The following is a 25,308-nucleotide window of genomic DNA, read 5'->3' as shown; positions in this document are numbered from 1 at the left end:
CCGTATCGGCGCGTTAAAATCGATTGCTCGGGGATCGATATATCGCGTCTGATCTGGACGGGATATATCGATCCCAGAGTGCGCTTAGATCGATTCCGGAACTCCACCAAAACAAACAGAGTTCCGTAATCGACATGGCGAGCCGCGCACATCAATCCCGCGCGGTGAAGACGGGTAAGTAAATCGATTTTAGATATTCGATTTCAGCTACGCTATTCTCGTAGCTGAAATTGAGTATCTAAAATCGATTTTCACGCGTAGTGTAGACGTGGCCAGAGGCAGAGATAAGGGGCCCAGTCTCTTTCAATAAAGAAATGTCAATTTGGGGAATAAAGAACAAACCATCTTTAAAAACATTTCCAGGCCCATGAACACCATTCCTGTGGGTCACCCACAGACTGATTCAATTTTGGGTCCGATCCAAAGCCCACAGAAGTTGGTGGAAGGATGCTCAATAACTTTAATGGGCTTTAGATCTATACCATGGCGGCAGAAGGTAATGTTTCCTGTTGAGCCAGTCCCCAGGGCACTGTCACCCCGTGTGCTCTGCTCTAGCACGTGTTACTCTGCTGTGAGATTAAATGAACTCTCTCATCCGCATCTATTTCTCTTTGAGAACACAACACGTTGGTGGCTCACCCAAGCTGAACTGCAACATGTAATCAACAGTCTCTGCCTCCTCAAGAAGAAATCCCTGAATGAACCCAAAAGATTGTACGTAACAGTTTCTGGGATCCAACAGAAATTGTTTAAATATCTACTTTATCCAGCATTCCTTTTACAACCCATCTCTTTTCCCTGGTAAGCACCTAGCTCACCAAGGCGTGATGAAAGGGAAAGAGCGTTAGGTTTCTGAAAGAGAATGAGATAAAAGGGGAGGTTGTTTACTCAATGTTTTTTAGATGGAAATTGACATGTGCCCCTGTTTGGAATCGGATCCCAGGGAGTGGATGGAGAAGGGCTGGCTTGCCACCCTATGTATTCTTGATCCAGTTGATAAAGTTGAAACATTATTAAGGGTAACAAATACAGGGCAGGGCCTTCTAAGCTGAGATGTACAATGCCACACATCAGAAATAGCACAGTAGAAAAACAGTTTTTGAGATGCTGCATATCTGGGATTTAACATCAAACCATAAGAGTCTCTTAATAAGTCTAAAACCAGGGCGTGCACAAGTGTTAAACTTTGCTCCAAAATAATCTATTGGGGACCATTTTTAAAGCAGTTGTTTGCACCTGAAAAGTGTGTGTGTGTGTATGTAAAAATGTGCGTACATACACGTAACACCTTTTGGAGGCCCTTTACAAAACTTCTGTTTTCTTCCTGACAGCTTCTACAATGCTGTTATATGGTGTTAGTATACATGGGGGCAGCATAAATACATCAAATTTAATATCAAAATGAATAGCACAGAGGATACATAAATGAGCAAATAATTTATTTTTATATGCAATAAAAATGCTCCATTTTTTTCATTCAGAGGAGCTGTCACAAAATTTCCAGTCTGCTACACTAGAATCCAGACACTTTGCTCTTGTTATGAGCCTTGAGGACGTTTGTTCTCTAGTTCTTTCTCTGCTCTGCAAAGGGCAGTCCACAATACAGCCCATCCCGTACAGCTGCTGCTGCCCAAATGCTACCATCCAGAATGACTGGGAGACTTGAAGACGCATAGCAGGAACTGTGATTCATGCTTTAGTGAATTTTGCTAAATAAAGAAAAAGGCACAGCTGAGGGAAATAGCCCCAGTTCTACAGGAGAAAGCAGGTCTGCCTGATGTGCATTGCTTTTCACTCACAAAAATGTCTGTCTACTGTATTAGGTTTTTTTTAAACTCATCACAAAATGAGTTGAAGATGGTGTCTCGGTCCTCCTGTGAATTCCCTGAGAGTTATCAGTGTCACTTCAAACTTTGCAGCTATTCAAACATCCTTTTCTTGCCCGTCCTGCAATGTTCCCAGGCAGGGTGGCTGAGAGGAGCTGACACCTGTTGCCTCCCACTGTGAAGAAATGACTTCACACCCTCTTGAAGACTTGGAAGATGGTTTTAAAAAGATGCTAGAGTGCCCCACTGCTCCCTCACCTCATCTTATTTGAGGTCTGCACCTGCAGCCACCAAAGTAAATGACAGGATCAGGCCCTCATTGGACGTATTAATTTTATTATTTCTTTAGATTTAAATCACAAAGCTCTAGGTGCCCTAACAGTGAATTAGAGCTACAATTGCAGTGACAACACAGCAGCCAAAAAATAATCACATCAAAATAATGAATTCATTCAGCTAAAAGAGCAATAACAGATCCTCTAGCTTTCTCTCAGGAACATACCCCCTACCTTTCCCAAAAATCTTATCAAAATTAACGGCTTTTGCAGCATATGTGAAAGGTCTTCCAATACCCCAGAGGAATACAGCTAGCCTCTGCAAATGTACCCCTCTTCCAGCCTCAGTGCTGTACTTTTAATTAAGAAAATCAGATCCTCCAACCAACGCACTTCATCTCCTCTGAGCCTTGATGCCAGATCATAGTTGAGAGTGGTGGGGTTAGGGGGTGGATCAGCATTAATGCCGTGCTCCCTGTCAGTACCTGTCCTGGGCAGGGGAAGTGAATGATCCAATCATTGCACCAAATTCGGTGATGAATCCTGGTCACGTGCCACCTGAGGCCAGTTGCGCGTACACTGAGGAGAGTAGAGGGCCAACTTATCCCCAGCTCAAACCATAGGTGCTGCCTCCATGGGTGCTCCAGGGCTGGAGCATCCACAGAAAAAAATTAGCAGGTGCTGCTCAGCAGCGCCCACCGGCAACCAAGCTCCCCCGCTCCCCAGTGCCTCTCAGATGTTTCACGGTGTTTAGGAAGCTCCAGGAGGGAAGGGGAGCAGTGGGGACAGGGCACGCACTGAGGAGAGGTGGGATGGGGGCAGGGACTTGGGGGAAGGATAGGAATGGATGCGGGCCTGGGGAAGAGCAGGGAAGCCGACCACCTCCAGCCCCCAGCTAGAGGGGAAGTCGGTGCCTATGGCTCAAACCCAGTGCAACAAAGTTCTGGCTAATGTCTGAACTCTCAACTTTTCAGTCTCATCTTAAATGGGGGTTCTTGGGCTTGTCTAACTCAGTTTACACTGTATGAACTTTCCTCTGTTTCCTTAGACTGTCCATTTGCTGACATGGCTGTCCAGAGGCACAGCCAACAGAACAGGCTGCGTGGGAGCCTCCACAAGGATGCCATGGCCTGACCTCCCCTTCTGGCGATGATTCTCTCCCCTACTCCTTCCCAGTAGAGTCCTGTTACAGCTGGCACTGATCATGGTACAATGCTCCGAGTACAGGGCTGGGAGCTAGGAGCTCTTGGGTGCTGATACCAGCTCAGACGCCAACTACCTGGGTGGCTTTGGGCAAGTCATTCTTGCCTCATTGTATCCACCCACAAAATGGAGATACGATCACTTTCTTGCTTGCTCCACAGGAGCATGAGGACAGTTAGTTACTGAAGGACCAATTGGGCCTCTTGGTACAGGCCCATAGTGTGAGGTGATTAGAGTGGGGGAACTTCTGGAGGATTAATCTGTATTCAGAAGTCAGAATCCTCCTCAAGTGCTCCATTCCCTAGGAGGAACATCCCTGTGGCTACGCCCCCTCATGAAGCACAGCATAGTCCCCTCTGTGCACCAGCCCTATTGGTGAGGAGGGAATGGTTGGGGACAAGTTCCCACTCTCTTGGACACTGTTCACAGCCAGGGAAAAGGGGTGCCTCCCTGAATATGGAGGCTGCAAATTGCATCTGGCTGTTATGTAGGCCTCAAAGGGATCTTTCCTGTCTCCCATCATCATAGGAGCCCACATAAAGGCCAGGAACAATTTGGCACTTACCATCTGTAAAGCACATTTGGGATGAAAAGCAATATGTTGGTTATATTTATATCTGATTTTTCTCCATGACTGTCATTTTGTGCTGTTTTGACTGAGGTTTCCTGCTGGGATTCTGCCAGACCCCTGTCATTTCTTACAGCACTGGAAATATGCATTGTAAGAAAAGGAATCTTTCCCTTGATTCCCTGATTTAAAAAAAATCTAGATTAACAAAGGCACCCACCGACTGGGCTTTATCATCCACGATTCTGACTGACTGATAACCATAGCTCTGTGCCTCGCAAAACAAAATACCAAGCTACCAAGGTCCTGGGTTGATGTCAAGAAATAATTTCAGACAGCTTCCAAGGACATGATTCTACTTCCCCTCAAGAGTAATTCAGTTAAAGTGAGGGGAGATCAGTGTGATTAGTTTTCCAATGATAATTTATATGGCACATCAGATACAGTTTATGACATTAATGAACTGGGGTACACTGAACTGGTCAGGCCAGCTGAAACTCCCTACCAATGAGCCTCTTGCATTGGGATGCTGTTAGGGCCACACCCATAGAACTCTCTCAGTCAATAAGTGGATCTGGAATAAAAACGTTATCCCTGCTACAAGATCATATTGAAGGATCCCATTTTAAAATGGACATCTGTTCTCATCAAAAAAAGATTCCATCTGTGCTACTGCATTCATGTCACAAGGTTTCCAGCAGAACTATCAAAGTTTCTACTTCGACAAATCTAATGGAGTGTGTGGTGTGTTGCAAACTCCTGCTGAAAAGCTGTCCCTCGGGAATAAAACATTATGATTGATAGATACACCTGATTATTGATTTTTATTAATAGTAGTATTATGCATTATTTGGATTGTGGTCGTGCACCACCAGTCATGCACCAGGACCCCTACATGTTGTCCTACCAGAACAAAAAGATGAGTCCTGCCCCAGAGAGCTAAATCATCCTTAGAAATCATTTGATGATCAGTAACACAGTGGGACTCCTGGTAATTCAATGGCTTTGTACACATGGGACACAGGTATGTGCTATGAACTGCTGAGGTCATAGTATTCCTTATTCTATGTGCCACTGGATGAAAAAAGTGCTATGGTTATGTCTGTTAAATAAAATATAAATACAACGTGGAGACAGATTTTGCTTGATGCGGAGTCTGAACTAGACAATGTGAGGTGTCCTTTACTGCCTTTTCATGCATTAGACCTCTTTTCTTCTGTTTATACCCCACTACTCCCCCAGAGATTGTAACCAGTTTCCATTATTTCCATTACCCTTGTTCTACCATAAAAGATAAAAGCCATGGCTATCCCTCTGGGGCTTTTATTGATTAGCACAAAGGCACATAGGACAATGCTGGTGCTTTTAAAAGAAAATAGTGTTAAACGTGCACAAAAACTGATCGCTTTTTTTATTTCCAAAAAAGAATAATGGAAATGTTTGTACCTTGCAGGTGCTGTTGTGATTGCCTTTGTGGTCTGCTGGCTTCCTTATCATATACGGCGTCTCATGTTTTGCTATGTTCCAGCAGATCACTGGACAGAGTGAGTCATTATTTTGAAGTAAAATGTGATTGTACCATGCCACTGCAGAAATCCAAGGACCAGACTGTGCTCCCCTTACTTCCACTGACTACCATGTTCTTCAACTACTAGCACCTTTGAGGTCAACAGGGGGTCTGGTGATATTTAATAAGGAGATCAGAATCTAGCCCTGAAGTTTTACAGGGAAAATATGAACTTAAAACCGTCTCAAAATTGTCTTCAGCTTGTTTTTTTTATTACAGGTTTTAAAAGCTGGATTCCAAAGGTGTATGTGGTGGAAAACATTAGCATGTATTCAAATAGCATCTGATTATCTCATGTTGGCAATCACAAAATTACCACCTGTTACTAGTACAGTGACCAATTTTCACCTCTGCCAGTCCCTAAGAATCCTTGGTTGGATCATTTTTTTTCCATCCTAAGTAATTGTTAGTGTGTATCTAAGACACAGAGACATTAGCTGTAAGGTGGAGCAGCTCATGTCAAAACACAATTTAGTTACAAAAAGCTAAATTTTCCAGGTGATAGGAGAGAATCCACAGACAGAAAAATAGTTGCATCATTTCAACATACAAATCCATCTTGGTTTTAGAAAAGGTAGATCATGCCAGACCAACTTGATCTCTTTCTTTGAGAAGATTTTCTAAATAAAGGAAATGCAGTAGATCTAATCTACTTGGATTTCAGTAATGCATGACACTGTTCCACATGGGAAATTGTTAAATTGGAGAAGATGGAGATTCGTATGACAATTGAAAGGTGAGTAAGAAACTAGTTAAAGGGGAGACTACAACGGGTCATACTGAAAGTTCAAATGTCAGGAAGGAGGGAGGTTACTGGTGGACCTCCTCAAGGAATGGTCTTGGGACCAATCTTATTTAACATTTCCATTAATGAAGTTGACACAAAAAAGTGGGAGTATACAAATAAAATTTGCAGATGACACAAAATTGGAAGGTATTGCAATACGGAGGAGAACTGAAATATCATACAAGAAGATCTGGATGACCTTGGAAACTGAAGTAATAGAAATGAGATGAAATTTAACAGTGCAGAATTCAAGGTCACGTACTTAGGGACTAACAACAAGAATTTGGAAGCAATAGAGGAGAGGAAAGACCTGGGTGTATTAGTCAGTCACAGCATGACTATGAGCTAGCAACGTGATGTGGCTGTGAAAAAGGCTAATGCAGTCCTAGGATGCATCAGGTGAGGTATTTCCAGTAGAGCTAAGGAAGTGTTATTACCATTATACAAGGAGAAACCTCATCTGCAATACTGTGTGCAATTCTGGTTTCCCATGTTTAAGAAAGATGAATTGAAACTGCAACAGATGCACAGAAGGGCTACTAAAGATGATTAAAGGAATAGAAAACCTACCTTAGGAGAGGAGACTCAATGAGCTTGTCTTGTTAGGCTTAACAAAATGAAGGTTATGGGAAGATAGGATAGCTCTCTGTAAATACCTCAGAGGGATAAACACCTGGAAGGGAGAATAGTTATTTAAGGGCCAATATTGGCACAAGAACAAATGGATATAAATTGGTCATCAATAAATTTAGGCTTGACATTAGAGGAGTAAAGTTCTGTAACAGCCTTCCAAAAGACATAAAGGGCACAAAAAACATTACTTGTTTTAAGAATGAGCTTGATAAGTTTATGGAGAGGATGTTTTGATGAGATGGGTCACAGGCCATTGTAGGCAATCTGTGACTGCTATTAGTAAATAGCTGGAGATGGGACACTAGAGGGAGGGCTCAGAGTTACTATAGGGAATTCTTTCCCAGGTGTCCGACTACTGGGTCTTGCCCACATGCTCCGGGTCTAACTGATCACCATATTTGGTGTTGGGAAGGAATTTTCCCCCAGGTCAGATTGGAAGAAATCCTAGGGGTTTTTCGTCTTCCTCTGCAGTGTGGGGCATGAATCTTTTGCTGGTTTGAATGAGAGTAAGTAGTGGATTCTCTGTAACTTGAAGTCTTTAAATCATTATTTGAGGACTTCGGTAACTTAGCAAAAGGTTATGTGCCTACTCCAGGAGTGGGTGGGTGAGGTTCTGTGGCCTGCAGTATGCAGGAGGTCAGAGTAGATAATCAAGATGGTCCCTTCTAACCTTAAAATCTATGAGTCTATGAGAAGAATGGAGTAGGTTATTTGCTAATTTTAGCAATGAAAGGCCAGAATTAACATATAGGGATCATCATCCATTTGCAGGGATTTTCAGACAGTTTAAGTAGGCAATTATACTTGTAACTGCACACCTAGTTTGTACATGTATTGACATTGCTCACATAAAAGATGAAAATAACATGCAAATACATCTATTAGCTATATGCTCATGCAACTATCCAATTTTTTGCATAGTCATGGCAACTGCATGTACAAATCAGGTAAATAATAGAGCATACATTTTGTACATGCAATTGTGCACCTAAACTTTCTGAAAATCTAGCCCCAGATTCCTTGAGCCAAAGATGGCAGGAGATGGGTTCAGTGAAGAATCTAACCATTACTCAGGTAGTTCTTTTACAATATTACATCTTCTGTTCTCTGAAAAGAGTTCTGTTTCCTGCAGTGAATGGGAGACCAGGAGAGCGGCGGACACTTCTACAATGCTAAAATGCAGCCAAACTAAGAGATTATTAAAATTTTATAAATTCCAAGCACAAGAAACAGTGATTTCCAGTAGAGCAGTCCACCGAAACAAATTGTATATCCTGCTATGGTAACAACCGGATTTTACACTTAATAGTGAAAATAGACTCCTAGGCATGCATTGGAGCAAGCTGTTATTTCTTGTTTACTTTACTATAAGAAAAGCACTTAAAGCAGCAAGCGGTTATGTAACAATAATATTTTCTCTGGGCACAAGGAATAGACAACTTTGTCAGCGGTTAACACAGATTGATGTGTTCCATTTGCATTTTAATATTTTTTAAAAACCATGATTAATTTTAAGGAAGTTCACAAATTACAGATATATTATGAATGGTGAGCTATCAGTGTCACTGGTTAATTAATTATTTATGGTGGTTTGATGTAAGATCATCCAGAAATATGCCCATGTCTGAACAAGAGAAATCTTCTTCTTTTGAATTAATACCTCATAGCTACAGCCCAACGATGTATTTGTAATGATTGGAACGGGCCACCAATTCTTAACACAGTGTTTAAGGTTTGTGTTTTGGGGTTAGTAAGACATCATAATAACAGGTCTATTTATCCTTCATCTGTGATCAGGTAGAAGAGCACAAGGCCTGATTTTCAAGGATGCTGAGCACCTGTAATGTCCATTAAGATCAGTGAAACTGTGGAGCACTCAACACAAATGAGTCCCCTACTACCTAGACTACATCTAAACTATGAGCTAGGGGTTTGGTTCCCCTGCCCATGTACACGTACTCGCGCTACCTCGATGAGAGCTGGCATGAGTGTAAATAGCAGTGTCGCTGCAGCAGCACTGGCTATGGCAGAAGAGGCACAACTGAACCGTGCTGAGTACAAACCTTTCTGAACCCAGGAGGTATGTACTCGCTCCGCTGCCGCTCAGGGCCGGCGCTTTCATTTAGGCGACTTAGGCAGTCACCTAGGGTGCCAGCATTATGAGGGGGGTGGCACTTTGCCTGGAGGGCGGCAGGCGGCTCTGGTGGAGCTGCCGCAGTCGTACCTGCGGAGGGTCTACTGGTCCCGTGGCTCCGGTGGACCTGCCGCAGGCATTTCTGCGGACGGTCCGCTGGTCCCGCGGCTCCGGTGGACCTGCCGCAGGCATGCCTGTGGCAGCTCCACCGGAGCCGCGAGACCCGCGTGCGTGGCGGCAAAATGGCCCAGTGCCTAGGGCGCCAGAAACCCGGGCACCGGTCCTGCTGCTGCTACCCATGTGACTGCAGCTACACTGCTATTTATACTCACGCTAGCTCTCACGGAGCTAGTGCAAGCATGTGTACACGAGCAAGGGAATCACACCCCTCGCTCGTAGTGTAATGTAGCCATTTATGTCTATGAATTCTACCTGCTCACAAATAGTAATCCAGGGATTTTAGTCCAGTGGTTGTACCCTTCCTACTGAAAATGCTGTCTCTCTTCAGATTATTCCCCTGCTCCACAAGAATCACTCCGCTCTGTCAGAACACATCACCCAGCCATTCTTCTAACCTGGCTTGCACCCTGGTGGCATCCGCCCAGCATGATGGTGGTGCCTTTAATTCAGATGATCTTTATATTCAGTTTATTGTGGGAATGATCGAATGGTGCTTGTCTAAATACATCCATCCTTTTCCCTGTAGCAGCCTGAAACCAGCTTTAAAGAGGAACCTAGTCTGAGATGAACCAGGGTCCTTTTTCAGTTAATAGTTACAGAAACAAATGAAAAACAAGGCAGAGACTCTCATTTCAATTAAATTGCTCTTTATAAATGGTTAATAAATGATTAATAGACGTTATAAGCAAGTTAGACATGAGTAGTATTTGTTATAATTGGTTCTAAGCACATCAGTAGAAAGTATTATAGCTAGTTATAAGCAGTCTATTGACCTGTTGGACTCTATGGCAAACTACAACCATTGATTATCCATTTGTTAAAACATCTATTAATCATTTATTAACCTCTTTATAAAGGGAATCAATATGAAGTATGACCCTGGACAGCATTTGTGATTTTAGAGACCAAGATTTTTCCAAAAGAGACTTGTTTGTGAGTGCCTGCCTTGAGACTGGTCCCTTTTCGAGGTCTCAGATTGGGCAATCAAAAATTAAGGCACCTAAAATTGCCAGTCACTTGAAAATTGTGGCCTTAGTGAACAGGAACCAGTGAAGATTTTCTGTGTGTATGAGTCAGAAATCTCGTACGTTTCTGTAGGGATAAACCACAGTAAAGAAACTGTTAAAGTGAGTTAAGAGGACTGACTAGACCAAAGTTAACATTTGTTGATCTTTAAGAACATTTCAAAAGGAACTGCTTGAAAGGATACTTATTTCCACAGTACTTCCTTTGGCCAGGATAATGGGCACCAGCACTGCAAGCTACTAGAATTTCATATTTTCTTTATAATTATTGACACCATCAGGGGCTAAGTGACAAGCTCTTTCAGCTGAAAGGTGTGCACTTTCCCAAATACGTGCACCTCGGGCTGCTTTCAGCTGCTACCATATCCTAGCACTTTGTAGCCATTAAATCAGAGACACTGACATGGGTTCTGCACTGGACTGTGATTTTCTCTGGAGGTCTGTATGTCTTAACCCTTAAAAACCTTTTGCACAGAGCAATACCCTATAATCAGGATTCATGCTATCATGGTGACAGCCTTAGAATGAAGCACAACCTCCCACGCCACTAAAAATAACTGTCCTGACTTTACAAAGGTTGGCATATACCAATGACAACTCTCATAAGCAATTAGAGAAGGCAATTGCAGTATCTTATACACAGTTCTTCAGTCTGTAGACATTCCTGTGCCTTCTACCCTTTCAGTGTTTGCACATCACACTCAAAACCACCCTTTTGTTATATAGTTGATGAGTTCCTGGCCATAGTCTGGTTCCTACATACCTATAAGCAATGGAAGTTTTGCAGTTGACTAAAATGGGAACAGGATGGAACTCCTTTATGGGTTATAGTTAGACCTGGTTGAAAAACAGGTTGACAGTTTCTCTAAGAAGTTTGGTGAGGTAATATCTTTTAATGAACCAACATCTGTTGGTGAAAGTGACAAGCTTTCAAGCTGCACAGACTTCTTCTTCAGGTCTGTGCAGCAGGAAAGCTTGTCTGTTCCACCAACAGAAGTTACTCCATCAAAAGATATTACCTTGTCTTTCTTACTCTGGGACTGACAGGGCTACAACTGCAAACTAAAGTGTCTGACATTTCAGGTTTGAAATGGACTCATCTTCTGGTTTTGGTGAAATTTCTCATGATATGCCTTACTGATATTTTTATCAAAAGTAATTTCAAAATCATCATTGCAAATTTTGATTTGCTGAAAAGTGGGGGTTGGTCAATGAAATTTTTCAAGAATGATTTTGAAAATCATTTGTTAAAAAAGTCAGTGAAGATGAGAAATGCTGGGACAGCGAACCATGGCCAGTGGGAGCCACGAACGGCCGAACTTGTGGACTTGTGGACACAGCAGGTAAACAAACTGGCCCAGCCCACCTGGGTGCTTACCCTGGTGGGCCATGGGCCAAAGGTTACCGATCCCTGGACTAGATGGACCAAATTTGATATCTAGTATGGTAATCCCCAGCTGCTGAAAATCTGGCTTCCACTTTCTCCAACCCTGCAATTGTAAGTTATTCATACTCTCCTCCTCCACTCATATTTCCACTCTCTTCTTGTTCTGTTCCATCAGATTCCTTTATAATTTCTACCACTACTTCTACATGTTGACAAATGTCCTCTTCTACGTCAGTTCTGCCATCAACCCCATCCTCTACAACCTGGTGTCTGCAAACTTCCGCCAGATCTTCCTCTCCACGCTCATGTTCCTGTGCCTGCCATGGAGGAAGAAGAAAAAGAGACCCAGCTTCACCAGAAAGTCCAACAGCATCTCTAGCAACCATACGTTTTCCAGCCAAGTCACTAGGGAAACGACATACTGAGCCCCGAGTGAAGCCAAAGGAAAGGAGAATGTGTTTCAACGTGAATTTAGGATGTGAGAGAGACCTCTGGGACCTTAGTGCATGGTCTCTAAATTCTCCATAACACGAATGTGTTTAGCAGTCTCATTTTTGTTGGAAAAAATAGGCTTCATTCTGCCAGTAACTTTGGGGTTATTTTAAAGCATCGGCCTTGCCTCTTGTGAATAATGGCTACGCATTTTGTAACTTCTGTATGGCATAGATTCCGATGCAGTGTTATCTGGGAAGCCACAGCACCTCTTCAGCCTATAAATGTCAAGCTTAGGCAACTCATATCGTGCTTCATCCTTTTCTCTGTGCAGAAATGCTGTGCTGAAGTCAAAGAGCTCAACATCGTTTCTCTTGGTGGCACTGAGCTGAGACTTTAGTGAGGACCAAGGCAGTTTTGAGTGAACAGGGATATTTTTTGAGGGAGGGGGAGTAGTAATCTGAGAGGTGATAAAAGAAAGAGAAATGGAAATAATGGAATCAGTAGGGAATATAGCACTCAGGGAGCAAGGTGGTTATTTATAGAACTCATTCTTAATTCTGATTAATTAAACCAGGGTGTCCAGGAGAGTCAATTTAGTGTCCCTAAATTAAATAATAAAATAATTATAATGCCTTACCTAGATCAGGATAGCACCTTGGAAAACACTGTTCAGTGCTCTTAGGGTGCAAGGATCATCTTTTTGTTAGGGGTGTGTGTAGTGCCTAGCACAATGGGGCCTCGATACCTCTTGGATCCTTTCAGCAAGGTCATCACACAAATACTTTAAAAAATACATCATAATAATAACAATAATAATTAATAATAATAATGACAAAGTCTAGAATGCTTAAATTGACACAAATCTAATTGTTAAAAACAAAGAAGAGGGCAATCTTACATTTGCTTCATAGCCAAATCCCATTTTTACCACTGAAAAAAGGTAAAAAGTTAGTTGAGCGATATCAAGAGGTGAGCACATGCCTGGACCATGATGAGCGAGGGCTGCTAATGGATGAAGGAGAGGCATAGAGCAACCTGTATGAATTCTGCAGGGCACAGATAATTGATTTTTTAGCCATTCTTATTCCAGTTTTTCTCAATTTGCAGGTGTTTTGTTAGAGAGTTTGCTGATATCCCAAAGGGCAAGCTCAAGTCCGAGGTACAAGGGCCTCAAAAGACTCTAGTGCAATTTTCTTATTCTGTGACCTAATGATCTGTATTTACCAATCTCTAACTGCAGGCAACACACATGAAGAATTAACAGAAAACGACGTGATTTAAATTCAGGATTCCCAGTTCCAAAACCAGGCCCCTTCTTGACAGACTAGAGGGGCAGCAGAAAGAGCTGTTGGGTCTGAAAAGGCCAGTGTAATGGGGCGGTTTGTCTCTTAAGGGCTGGAGCTAGCCAAGCCTGATTACAGAATGAGCCACTCCTGGGAGAGATTAGGGTGATTGCCCTATAAAGAGCAGCAAGAGGGCACAATGAAGTAGAAAGAGGAGTGGGAGTGAAGGGAGTGGCAGTGAGTGAAAAGTTTCTGCTGGGAAGATTCTGAAACTAAGGGAGCTGTGACGGACAGGAGAGGCAGTAATCCTCAGGCTCCTGGTAGGGGCCCTGACTGAGAGAAGGTTTTGGGCCTGGTAGCCAGAACCAGAGGGCTGAGGTTCAGTCAGGTAAAGCCTGGGAGTATGGAGCTTAGCTCCTACTAGAGACCCTGACTAGCATAGTGTAACTGAATTGATGTTGGGACCAGGAGGTCCAGTATGTAAGGACGCAATAAATGGGTCCCCAGGAGGGGAATGTTGTAATTACCTGTTCATGGTGAGTTATTAAGGGGCCCTGAATAGGGGAGAAGTTGGTAGCCGGACACCACAAAGAGCTGCTCAGGAGGTGCCTGGCCCTATTACAGTCAGTCATGTTCCAACAGCAGGTGCGTACACACAAACCATTATGTGGCATAAATCCTCTTTGTTAAATGAGTGCTTAATACAAGAGTTCAGCCCAGCTGGGAGGAGCTAATCTGTATTCAACCATGGCTGCATGCAGGCAGCAAACCAAATCTATGGCCAGATGAAAAGTGAGACTTGGGTCAGATCTAACCCTGGATTTGGATTTGCAAACCTTTTATCCGAATGGGCTGTGTAGCTTCAGGGTTTGAATTAATGCTCCCATTTCTACCAGCCAACCATCTACACCAAAAACACAGGCCCCACACAATAAGCTAAAGAGGTACCTCTGCTATTATACGGGTGAGCTGAGTGAAACGGAACCAGCACAAGCATTTGTGCAACGTGTGCCAAGCTCTTGTGATCAGCCACATCATAGTCTAGTATATACTTATGCACAAGTTGACACAATAGTGTCCGGGCCCACCTGCACATAGTCAAATTCACGTGCATTGCCAGGTGTTGCTATCACATCTCCTGGACAAATGGTTATATCAGAAACCTGACCAGCAGACCAATAATTCCAGTCAGACAAAGTTAAATCTTAGGGAAATCAGTGCAATTTGCTAAAGTTTTGATTGTCAGTAACTGGTGCTTAGATCAAAGGTTCTCAAACTGTGGTCCATGGACCACAAGTGGTCCGCGGATAGATCCCTCTAAGGTGTGTGCCTGGAAGGCTGCACACAACAGAATGAAGAGCCACCCATCTAATTAGTAGAGCCGTGCAGGCCTGGCTCCATTAATTAGGTGCCTAGACCCTGGATAAGATACACATGTAAGGTGAGGTGGTGGCCTTGGGGGGAATTAGGGGTAGGTGGGAGGGGGCAGTGGGGTGAGAATAAGGGGTGGAGGGAATCTGGGACATGCAAGGCTGTGGCATCCAGAGAAAGAGGTGACTTTCTCCAGCTCTAAGGCTGCGGCTGCCAGGGAGAGACGGCCTTCCTTCCCTGCCTCTGCTCTGTGGTGGGGGAGAGACCCCGCTCCTTCCCAGCTCAGGGTCTGCTGCAGTGGGGGAGAAAGGGAGAGACCCCCCCCTCCTTCCCAGCCCCAGGAGAGAGAGGGTATATCCATCACATTAGAAAGGTGAGACTACTGATATTAAAATATGAGTTTCAGAGGGGTAGCCGTGTTAGTCTGGATCTGTAAAAGCAGCAGAGAATCCTGTGGCACCTTATAGACTAACAGACGTTTTGGAGCGTGAGCTTTCGTGGGTGAATACCCACTTCGTCAGAAGCAGGTAGTGGAAATATCCAGGGGAAGGTATATATATGCTAGCAAGCAAGCTAGAGTTGTGTGCTTTTATTTGTAGAACATAAAATGTTAATTATTATTAAGGGTTTTTTTATATGGCGCTTTTATCCAAAGCGCTTTACAATAGTTACCTAATGGTACAAACAACATTTGGAAAGATCACTAAGTAGTCCGCCGAGACCCTCAGCAATTTTCAAGTGGTCCGCAGAAAAAAAAGTTTGAGAACCACTGGCTTAGCTTAATTGTGTTGATTTGAATGGGCTATAAGAAGGAAGTTAATTGCAGATTTGTTTTAAAAAATGAGTGGGTCACATCATATATAAAAAGGAAGACTGAGTGCCTGGTATGCCAAGCAAGGTTAATTCTTGAACTAGTCCAGTGTCACCTAGGAACTATTATTTCTTGGTGGTAACAGTTGTTGCTATGCTGGCACACCATGGCCACTCAGAATTTCCTCTGCCAGTGAGGACAGAATTTATATCCTTCTGCTTCAAAAGCTTAATCCCCTATCCTCTGAAAAAAAATAGAATCTCCAATAGCTCATAGCAGTGCAGGGGCTATGACCCACAGCTGAACAGCTCTGACTCTGCTGAGTAAATGGCAGAATTACACAGATAGATATACTAGCCAGCTGATTACAATATTGTTAAATGAAAGAGGCTTACCGTTCTAATTTACAATGAAAATGAGTCTCCTTTTCCCAGTTAAACTTCCCATCTGATTGATAAAGGTCAGTTGCCAATACTCTGACCACCAGTGAATTTTTCTAGTACAGAACTAGTGTCCTGTGGTTTCAGCCCCATAAGGTTTAGGTAACAGAGTTCATACATGCACAGCTGTAAATCATAGTTATCAAAAGGCTATTAAATTATCACTATATAAATCCACTTGAAAATCAAGGGTTCCAAGTTTAGAATGGAAATTTTTGTGGGTTTAGTTTAATTTGACTTTGCCAAAATGTGAGCTCTGCTCTGTTTTGTGGTTTGTTTGTGTTTTATTGGATTCCCATGGTAATCCCAGAAGCAGTGCAAAAATTACTTTTTAATGAGCATCTTTATTTTACATACAGTGGGCTTCTATCTAGTTAGAAACACAACTTATTAAATTTACCTAGAAAAACCAAGAGGTAGGGTGGTTTCACTTTACATGAAGGTTTCATTTATAAATGGTTTATGAATAATCAACAGATATTCTAAGCATGTTACAGACATAAGCAGTATATGTTAGACATCAGTAGGAGGTGTTATAAATGGTTATAAGCCTAAGTGATAAGCAACCTGTTGCCCTGTTGGGTTCTGTAACAGTATTTTCAAGTCACACAGTAATGAATACCTGCCTGTTTCAGATCAGAAATGAGCCTAATGAACCAAATTTTCAGACTAACTGTGCCTTCCAGCTGCAAATAATTCTGGCTGAATGAGCGATTTAAATCACTTATGCTACCAAAGCAGGTAATTTAATGTCTAAAGGGCCTAAATTGCACCCAGAAATAACTGACAGTAAGATGTTATTTGCTCTCATAAAAGAGGCCTGTTTAAGTCCAGGCTGAAGAAGTTGCAGGTCAGGATCCAAGCAGGATTTTTGCTGTTTGACTGTCTGTATCGTTTCATGGACTAGAATTCTATTCCTGCAGTTGATCAGTCTTGTTGCCTAGAATGCTTAGAAAAAAATTAACACAGACGAAAACAATTCTGTAATTTCAGCAATCAGCACAGAACATGGAAATGTAGCTACCATGGAACTCCCATTGATGTTAACAGACAGTGTCGGGAGACAGAAAGTCACCAGGCCTGCAGCTGGGCCTTACCCCAGGGATAAGCAGAGATAATAAAGTAGCAGGATGTATTGTAGCCTGCCAGCATCATGGCTTAGAATCTGCTTCCAGCTGATTAAGAGTTCTGCAGAAATAACTTGAACGGCAGCAAGTAATGTGCGCACTGGCTCTGGCCATATGCCCTGCAGAATCTCACCAAACTCATCCTCCAGTTCTAAAACCTGCCCTCCTTATTACATTGTTTGAGTAGACCGGAGATGAGTCACAACCTCGTACACTGACCTCTGGGCCTAGTGGACAAGAGCCCATATTTCTGATCCTGGAGGGGCCTCAGGATTGTTTTAACCATGCCTCTAACAGGACTGGCACAGTTGGGGTTTTCAAAAGCGCCTAGGGAAGTTAGGTGAATAAGTCTAGTTGACTTTCAGTGGGACTCATCATCCTAACTCTGGTGCATTTGAAACTCCGACCCTGCACCAAATCATTCTTGAGATGTTAAACGTCATTAATATTCCTGGTAAATACCAACTTGCCGAAATGGGCTTGATTATCCATTCTTCAGTCGGTAGGGAGAATAAAAGCACAGCATGAAAATCAGTCTTGCCTAAGGTACTTGTCCTAGATTTTCTCTAGTGGGTTACAGCAGCACTGAGAATATTGTTATAGCATCATAGAGTTTAAGGCCAGATGGGACCACCAGGTGGTCTTGTCTGATCTCCTGTATACTACAGGCCACCAACACCAGCTAGCACCTGCACACTAACCCCAACAGGTGAAATTAGACCAAAATATTACAGTTCACAGAAGACTAGACTATTATGTGCCACATGCAGAGAATAGGCAGGACCGAGGTGCAACCGTGCCCAAGACAGGAAAACGATTGAGTGAGATATACCCAGATATCCTTGTAATGCTGAGCAGATGATAGGTTTATCTTTCATTTGGCATGAAAATAGGAAAGACCTCAACTGAAAACAAAGACATTGGGAAAAACCTTTATGGATTCTTAATAGGGAGAGACTAACCTTCAGGAGATAAAAGATTTTGTGAACTTGCCCAAACATTTTTCTGGTTCGCAAACCTTTGTTCCTGCATTTGAAAACAGAGACAGCCTAAAGCAAAAGCCCTGATTTGCAACTGCAGGTCAAATCTTTTTCAACTAGCCAAATCTCAATGTCTGGAAACAGGAACAGGTTCCAGTGTGGAACATAACTTCAGACCCCAGAGTTCCAGCATATTCAGAAACTCATGGGAGTGAACTGGTGGTTTCAAGCACTCCATTTAAAACAAGCGCTCATATTTTTCTAGCTAAAAAGAAGCCCACACTGTGTATTACAGAAAGAAGAACACTGGTTGCTGCAAGAAAATGATACAAACTGCATGGTTCATACAAATGATCTTTATTAGAATTTTTCTCTGTTCCCCTTTCTGCTCTTTTTTAACCACAGTCTCTGCTAACCTAAGAAGGTTTGGGGATGAACTGAACTCTAAAACTGATAAAGTTGGAGTGGGTTTGACATTGGGCATAATTAATTCACTCATCCGTATTTTTGTTTCATGTACTTGTTTACTTCTAAATTATATATAGGGACAGAGGAGAGAGAACGTCTGTGAGATGCTGGATCTATGTGAATTTCCTACTAGTGATGCGCAATGCTCATTTCCACTCAAAGAAGCCTTAGAACCCACAGATGTGAAATGCTAGAATGAATTCTAAGTGACTCGAGTCTAATGAGATTTCACCAGGCAACCTCTTTAAATGTAATTTTAAGCCTTCATTTACCTTTGCAATATTTTTGACAGTGTCATCCATTTTGTCAGTGTGTGAAATCAGATTTCTAGTGTCATTATACTAGTCAGAAATTTCCCCTAGACAAGACTTTATCATCAAAGGTCCAGCACTCATCAGTGTTTTAATGCTCTGCTGATCTTGTCTTTTTTGTAAAGTGCATGAGATTTTGCTTCAATGACTTCGCCCTTTAAAAATTGAACTAAACAGAAGGATCGTCTGGGAGGGGTTAGCAAACAGGATCTTTTTCATTTATAGCAGCAAATGTATAACAAAACACAAAAGAAAAGTGTGTTACAACTGCACACAATTTGTGTTACAGATTTAAACAGAAGGTCCTTTAGCCTGTCTGATTACCAGAGCATACACCCTTCATGAAAAGGAGACACATTTACACAGCATGACAGCGCAGAGTTTGTGGGTGCAATATACATTTGAGTATTATTTTGATATTTTGGTGATTATGGAATTGTATGGTAATTCTGTTAGGGAAAAAATGGCATTGCTTACAATTGTTTCCCATTATGAAACAACAGCTGAACAAGTGTGTCTGTTGTAATCTGGAATTTTTTTTAGCAGCTAAATAGCCAATCCAAAAATCTCATTGTGATGTCCTGGCTTTGTGCTCAAGAATCCCTTAAGCTGTGCAATTTGACATGTACTTGTGGTGAAAATACAAAAAGTGCACTTTTTTTTTTAAATACAGAATTTGTATGTGCTTTATTTTATGTGGCCTGTTGTGTGCCAGAAATAATGAATGTTAAGCGTGTTTCAGAGTCTAATTTGTAATAGTTACTCTGGCAAAGGGAAGGGAGTGGGATGTGAAATCCCCCCATGTAGCAATCTAAAATGTTATTTTAATGTAACAGGCTATTATTTATACTGTATTTTATGACCAAACTGTAATGAAACGGCTACTTTCTGAGATTAACCTGTGTATTGTATGGTGATCTTTTGTTTTGTTTTGTTTTTTTTAATTCATTGATCTTAAGAAATAAATAACCAACTTTAAGATTTTGAAGGCTCGTGTTTAAGTGGCAGATCTGGGTTAATGACAAAGCTGACTTACTAGTGTTAGAGGGCCAGTCAACACTGATCTAAGCATGTGAAATTCAATTGGCTTTTAACCCGATGTTGCAACTCTGCCAAATGTCAGTCCCAGGCAAAAGAATAGAATTGCTGGTATGGGTCTCTATTCATAAAGTATTAAAGAAGGGTAATATAATTAATCCATCAATATGGGTTTATGGAAAATAGATCTCATCAAGCTAACTTGATACCTTATTTTGATGAGATTATAAATGTGGTTGAGGAAGATAATATACTTAAGCTTCTTCAAGGAGTTTGACTTAGTACCATACAACAGTTTGATTAAAAGCTAGAATGATACAGCCACATATTAAATGGATTTAAAAACTGTCTAAATGACAGGACTCAGAATGTAATTGTAAACTGGGAATCATCATTGAACAGGTATGTTTCTAGTCCCCTGGGGCTTGGTTCTTAGCCCCATGCTGTTAACATTTTTGTCAATGAACTAGAAAAAAAGTATAAAAGAATCCCTGATAAAGTTTGCAGACGACAAAAGGACTGGGGTGAGGGGATGATAATAATGAAGACAGGTCACTAAACATGAGCTTCCAGTGTGGTGCTGGGGCCAAAAGAGCTAACGTGATCCTCGGCTGTATAAATAGGATTGGGGAGGCTATATTATCTCTGGTTTTGGTACTGGTGCGACAACTGCTGGAATCCTGTGCCCAGTTCTGGAGCCCACAATTCAGGAAGGATCTTGATCAGTTGGAGAGGGCTCAGAGAAGAGCCATGAGAATGACTAGAGGACTGGAAAACATGCCCTATAGCAATAAACACAAGCAGCTCAGTCTAGTTAGTTGTTCAGAGAGAAGTTTAAGGGGTGACTTGATTACCATAAGTACCTACATGAAGAACAACATTCGATAATGGGTTTTCCAATCGAGCGGACAAAGGTGTTTTGAGAGCAAATGACTGGAAATGGAAATTAGACAAATTCAGACAAGAAATAACAGACAGATTTTTAACAGTGAAGGTAATTTACCAGTGGAGCAAATTACCAAGGGCTGGGGTGGATTCTCCATCACTGGCAATTTTTAAATCAAGGCTGGATGTTTTATCTGCTTTAGTTCAAACAAATTAATTCAGGGCAGTTCTCTGGCCTATACTATGCAGGAGGTCAGACTAGATCAGGGATCGGCAACCTTTGGCCACGACCCGCCAGGGAAATCCACTGGTGGGCCAGGACGGTTTGTTTACCTACAGCATCCGCAGGTTCGGCCGATTGCAGATCCCAGTGGCCGCGGTTCGCTGTGCCAGGCCAGTGGGGGCTGCGGGAAACATCCCAGCCTGCCAGCGGATTTCCCTGGCTGGCCACATGCCGATCCCTGGACTAGATGATCACAGTGCTCCCCTCTGGCTTTAGAATCTATGAATCTATTAACTCCTTTACAGAAGGAGTGACTTATTTAGGAAAGCCGAGTCTGAGTGCCTCCCTCCCTAGCCTGCAAGTGTTGGGTATTCTACAGAGACAGCCAGAAACTGAAAGCCAGATGCTGCTGACCTCTTAAAGTGGCCAGGAAATTTGACTTAGTGAGGAGCTGAGCTTCAGAGAGATTGAGCACTTTGCCTCGAGTCACACAGCAGTTCTGTGGGAGAGCTGGAAATCGCACCCAGATCTTCTTTGCCTCTGTCTAGTGCCTTAAACATAAGATCATCCTTACATCCCTTGTCCTTTCATTTATTTGCTTTTTTTCCCCAATCTCATTCTCTGTTTTTACCCTTTTTGTAGCAATTTTTCTAACACACATTTATTCTACAGCAAGAAAACACTCATGTATTTCCCTACATGCTAAACAGTGTCCTTAAACCTAATGCCGAGTGTGCAACTTTCCACCTCAAATACCCTACAGGCCTTGACTCTTCCCCACTTCTCAAGAAGCAGTGTCATTACCTCAGCAAGGTGCAAGAAAAATCTGTAAAGGCTTCATTTTTTTTTCAGCCAATCAGTCCTAATGCTTTGATTTCTGCACACCCAAAAATGTGATTGGAAGAATAAAAAAAATCCTTTAACATCTGGAATCATTCAGGGTTGGAAAATTAACTTCTAAATCATGGTTGAAATTGACAGCTGCTTGGAACTGGGAGAACGCATTTCTCAGCTGCTTTATGACTAGGCTAGCAAGAAGCAACTTTTTCCTCAACATCATCAATTATTAAAGAATCAATACATTATTAGACAAATCAATAGTTCTGGTATTCAGCTGGTTCTCTTTACAAAAAATGAATTTTCAGTGCAGTGCATAAGGAATCGGCAGCAACTTCTTTCAGCAATTCAAGTATAAAACAAAATTCTTCCCTCCCAACTGATTGAGATTTCCATGCAGAGAAGGATGCAGCCGTGGAATCTCTGCCTTGGGGAAAGTTGTACATGCACAAACAGAGACCGGGTTCATGCCCCTTTGAAAATGCTGCCCTGTACCAGTAACCAGATGGCTGGTGCACTTTGGTTCAATGTAATCATAGGATTGGAAGGGACGTCGAGAGGTCATCTAGTCCAGTTCCCTGCACTCAAGGCAGGACTAAGTATTATCTAGATCATCCCTGACAGGTGTTTGTCCAACCTGCTCTTTAAAATCCCCAATGATGGAGATTCCACAATCTCCCTAGGCAATTTATTCCAGTGCTTAACCACCCTGACAGTTTGGAAGTTTTTCCTAATGTCCAACCTAAACCTCCCTTGCTGCAGTTTAAGCACATTGCTTCTTATCCTATCCTCAGAGGTTAAGAAAAAAAATTTTTTCCTCCTTCTTGTAACTACCTTTTACATACTTGAAAACTGTTATGTCCCCTCTCACTCTTCTCTTCTCCAGACTAAACAAACCCAATTCTTTCAATCTTCCCTCATAGCTCATGTTTTTTAGACCTTTAATCATTTTTGTTGCTCTACTCTGGACTCTCTCCAATTTGTCCACATCCTTCCTGAAATGTGGCACCCAGAACTGGACACAATACTCCAGCTGGGGTCTAATCAGCGTGGAGTAGAGTGGAAGAATTACTTCTTGTGTCTTGATTACAACACTCCTGCTAATGCATCCCAGAACAATGTTCGCTTTTTTTGCAACAGTGTTACACTGTTGACCCATATTTAGTTTGTGATCCGCTATGACCCCAGATCCCTTTCCGCAGTACTCCATCCTAGGCAGTCATTTCCCGTTTTGTATGTGTGCAACTGATTGTTCCTTCCTAAGTGGGGTACTTTGCATTTGTCCTTATTGAATTTCATCCTATTTACTTCAGACCATTTCTCCAGTTTGTCCAGAGCATTTTGAATTTTAATCCTATCCTCCAAAGCACCTGCAACCCTTCCCATCTTGGTATAATTCACAAACTTTATATTCACTTTATTCTATTAAATGCAAAAATATACGGAAGTTACAGAACTGCTCAAAATATGTAGACCTCTCCCCTAATGATGCACTGCCAAAAATTGTGCAATCAATAATCAGGCTAATCAATGTGAAGGAAACCAGAAGGCCAATTAAAATTGCTATTTCTTTTCGTAGAGACAGAAAAAAGAAGTCTGTATCAAGGAGCAAGGAACATTTTGAATCAGGCAATACTTCTCATTTCAATTATCAAAGTAATGTGTGTGCTTTAAAAGAGGCAACTTTCCTTGTCCTTTTGAAACAAATGCTGTAGTGTTTAAATGGCTCCATAAAATATAATAATCATGCATCAAGAAGTTAATTTATTTACAGTGCTTTTAAATCCCCTCTGCCTTATTGAATTTACATTTGAGCTGCAGATCAGGTTGGAATAAATTTATGTGGGTATTTAAGTAATAAGGCTGTGCCAAGCAGCATATCTTGGAGAAGCTGTTATTGCAGGCTTTGGGTGGGCTGTGAAACATGAAACAGAGTATGAAGTAAGTTTGTGGACTCAAGTGTAAAACTCCTGTAAAAATACACTTCCCAGAGTGCTGCTATGCAACTGAATTGTACAAAATGCTACCTGTGTGCCAACTAAGATATGTGGCACCAGTGCCAGCCAGTCCAAAGGAGACACCTTAGTCTTCTATCTTCTATTCTCTTCCCTGCCTTTGACATGCTCTTTGGCCTTGGACAAGTCCTTGAACTACTCCGTGACTGGGTTTGCCCATCTGTAAAATGAGCACAATAATATTTACCTCTTGGTTATGAATCTGAATCAGTTAAGATTTTAAAATGCTTGATTCATTCTTTCTGATGCAGGGATATACAGATTGCGTGCACACACACCCCTGCACGTGGCTGGCCTGCTGCATCCTGGGTAGGATTGACCTTGCAGGTTTGTTTTGCCTGCTGCCTCCCTCAGAGTGTCCACCAGTGAAAAGCAGCTTTAATTCCAGCAGGAAATTAAGTTCCAAGGGAGCTTTATGATTAAAGTTCCTTAGGAGCTCTACTCGCAGAGGGGGTAAGGGGCAGGGGTGTTCTCATCCCACTCTTCTGCTAGCCAGCACTATTCACTCTTTGAGCTGTGCTGGCCCACTTCAGTTTTCTGAAAAAGGAGAGTTTGCTCTGTCTTGCAAACTTTCCACCACTGGGGAACCCTAAGTGAATCTCACCTACTAGATATCAGTGTAAATTATTCTACTGCAGCCCTGGTGGTCCCAACACACTTGAGCCAAACTCTGTCCTGGCATTTGCCTTGTAAAACCCCACCAGAAGTCAATGCTAAGTCCCATTGTCTCCAATGGGGCTATGCAACATGGTGGGTGCAAATCTCCACCTACTTTTTGTTTATCGTTGCTGTATTAGTGGTCCCATCTTCTCATAATGCTTTAAGCCAGGAATTTTCAAAGTGGCCTTGGGAGAGTTAACTCTCTTTGAAGGTCAGATAAGGATAATGGTTGCTATACAACATAGCAAGTCAGTGAGAGCTCCTGTTCGGTTGGATGTAACACAAATACTTTTTACCTCGTAATACACTCACTATAATATTTCAGTCCCTCAAGTAAGTACTTCTTCCTCTCGCTTGAAAAAACTGGCTGCTTCAGCTATTTTATATTTACAAATACATCAAGTTTAATTATGCTTGGCTGCTTGTCATTGAAAACTTTAAAGTCTGAAGGATGGAAAAGCAGTGCTCCCTTTTTCACTATAAAAATGTAAAGGCGTGTTGTAAAGCATGAACAGTCCGTTTTGTTTGCTCTCATGTTGTGGCTCCTTGCAGTATATCATCCACTTTACTATCTGAGAACTAGCAGAATGGTTGTAAACCAAAGCTGTAAAAAAACCAAATTGCACTGCATGTGTTGCCTTGAGGAGATGTTTCGATTGTACTGAAAGAACCACAAGTGTTGGCTGATTCCCTTTTATATAAATATTAAACAAATGTTCTCTCACGGGGAGAGAGAACATTGCTTATGTCCTCTTTCCTCTCTCAGTTTAGTAAAATACAATGTGAGATCTATGTCCACACTCATATTGGCAAAGCACAATATGAAAATGGGTGGAGGA

General features: G+C 42.1%; 1 protein-coding gene across 1 annotated transcript in view; it reads left to right on the top strand.

Annotated features, from left to right (window-relative positions):
* The window catches only part of NTSR1 (neurotensin receptor 1), a 104,022-nt gene extending 89,420 nt beyond the window's left edge, over positions 1-14,602 (top strand). The window contains exons 3-4 of the mRNA XM_032802305.2: positions 5,326-5,416; positions 11,761-14,602. Of these exons, the coding sequence (XP_032658196.1) occupies positions 5,326-5,416; positions 11,761-12,010 (341 nt within the window). The 3' untranslated portion in view covers positions 12,011-14,602. The remainder of the gene's footprint in view (positions 1-5,325; positions 5,417-11,760) is intronic.
* Positions 14,603-25,308: the final 10,706 nt, after the last annotated feature.

The sequence above is a fragment of the Chelonoidis abingdonii genome, chromosome 14, assembly GCF_003597395.2.
Source record: "Chelonoidis abingdonii isolate Lonesome George chromosome 14, CheloAbing_2.0, whole genome shotgun sequence".
In the NCBI taxonomy this organism is placed as follows: Eukaryota; Metazoa; Chordata; order Testudines; family Testudinidae; genus Chelonoidis; species Chelonoidis abingdonii.
Note: the sequence above shows the minus strand (reverse complement) of the source record. Positions and strands in the feature narration are given on the sequence as shown.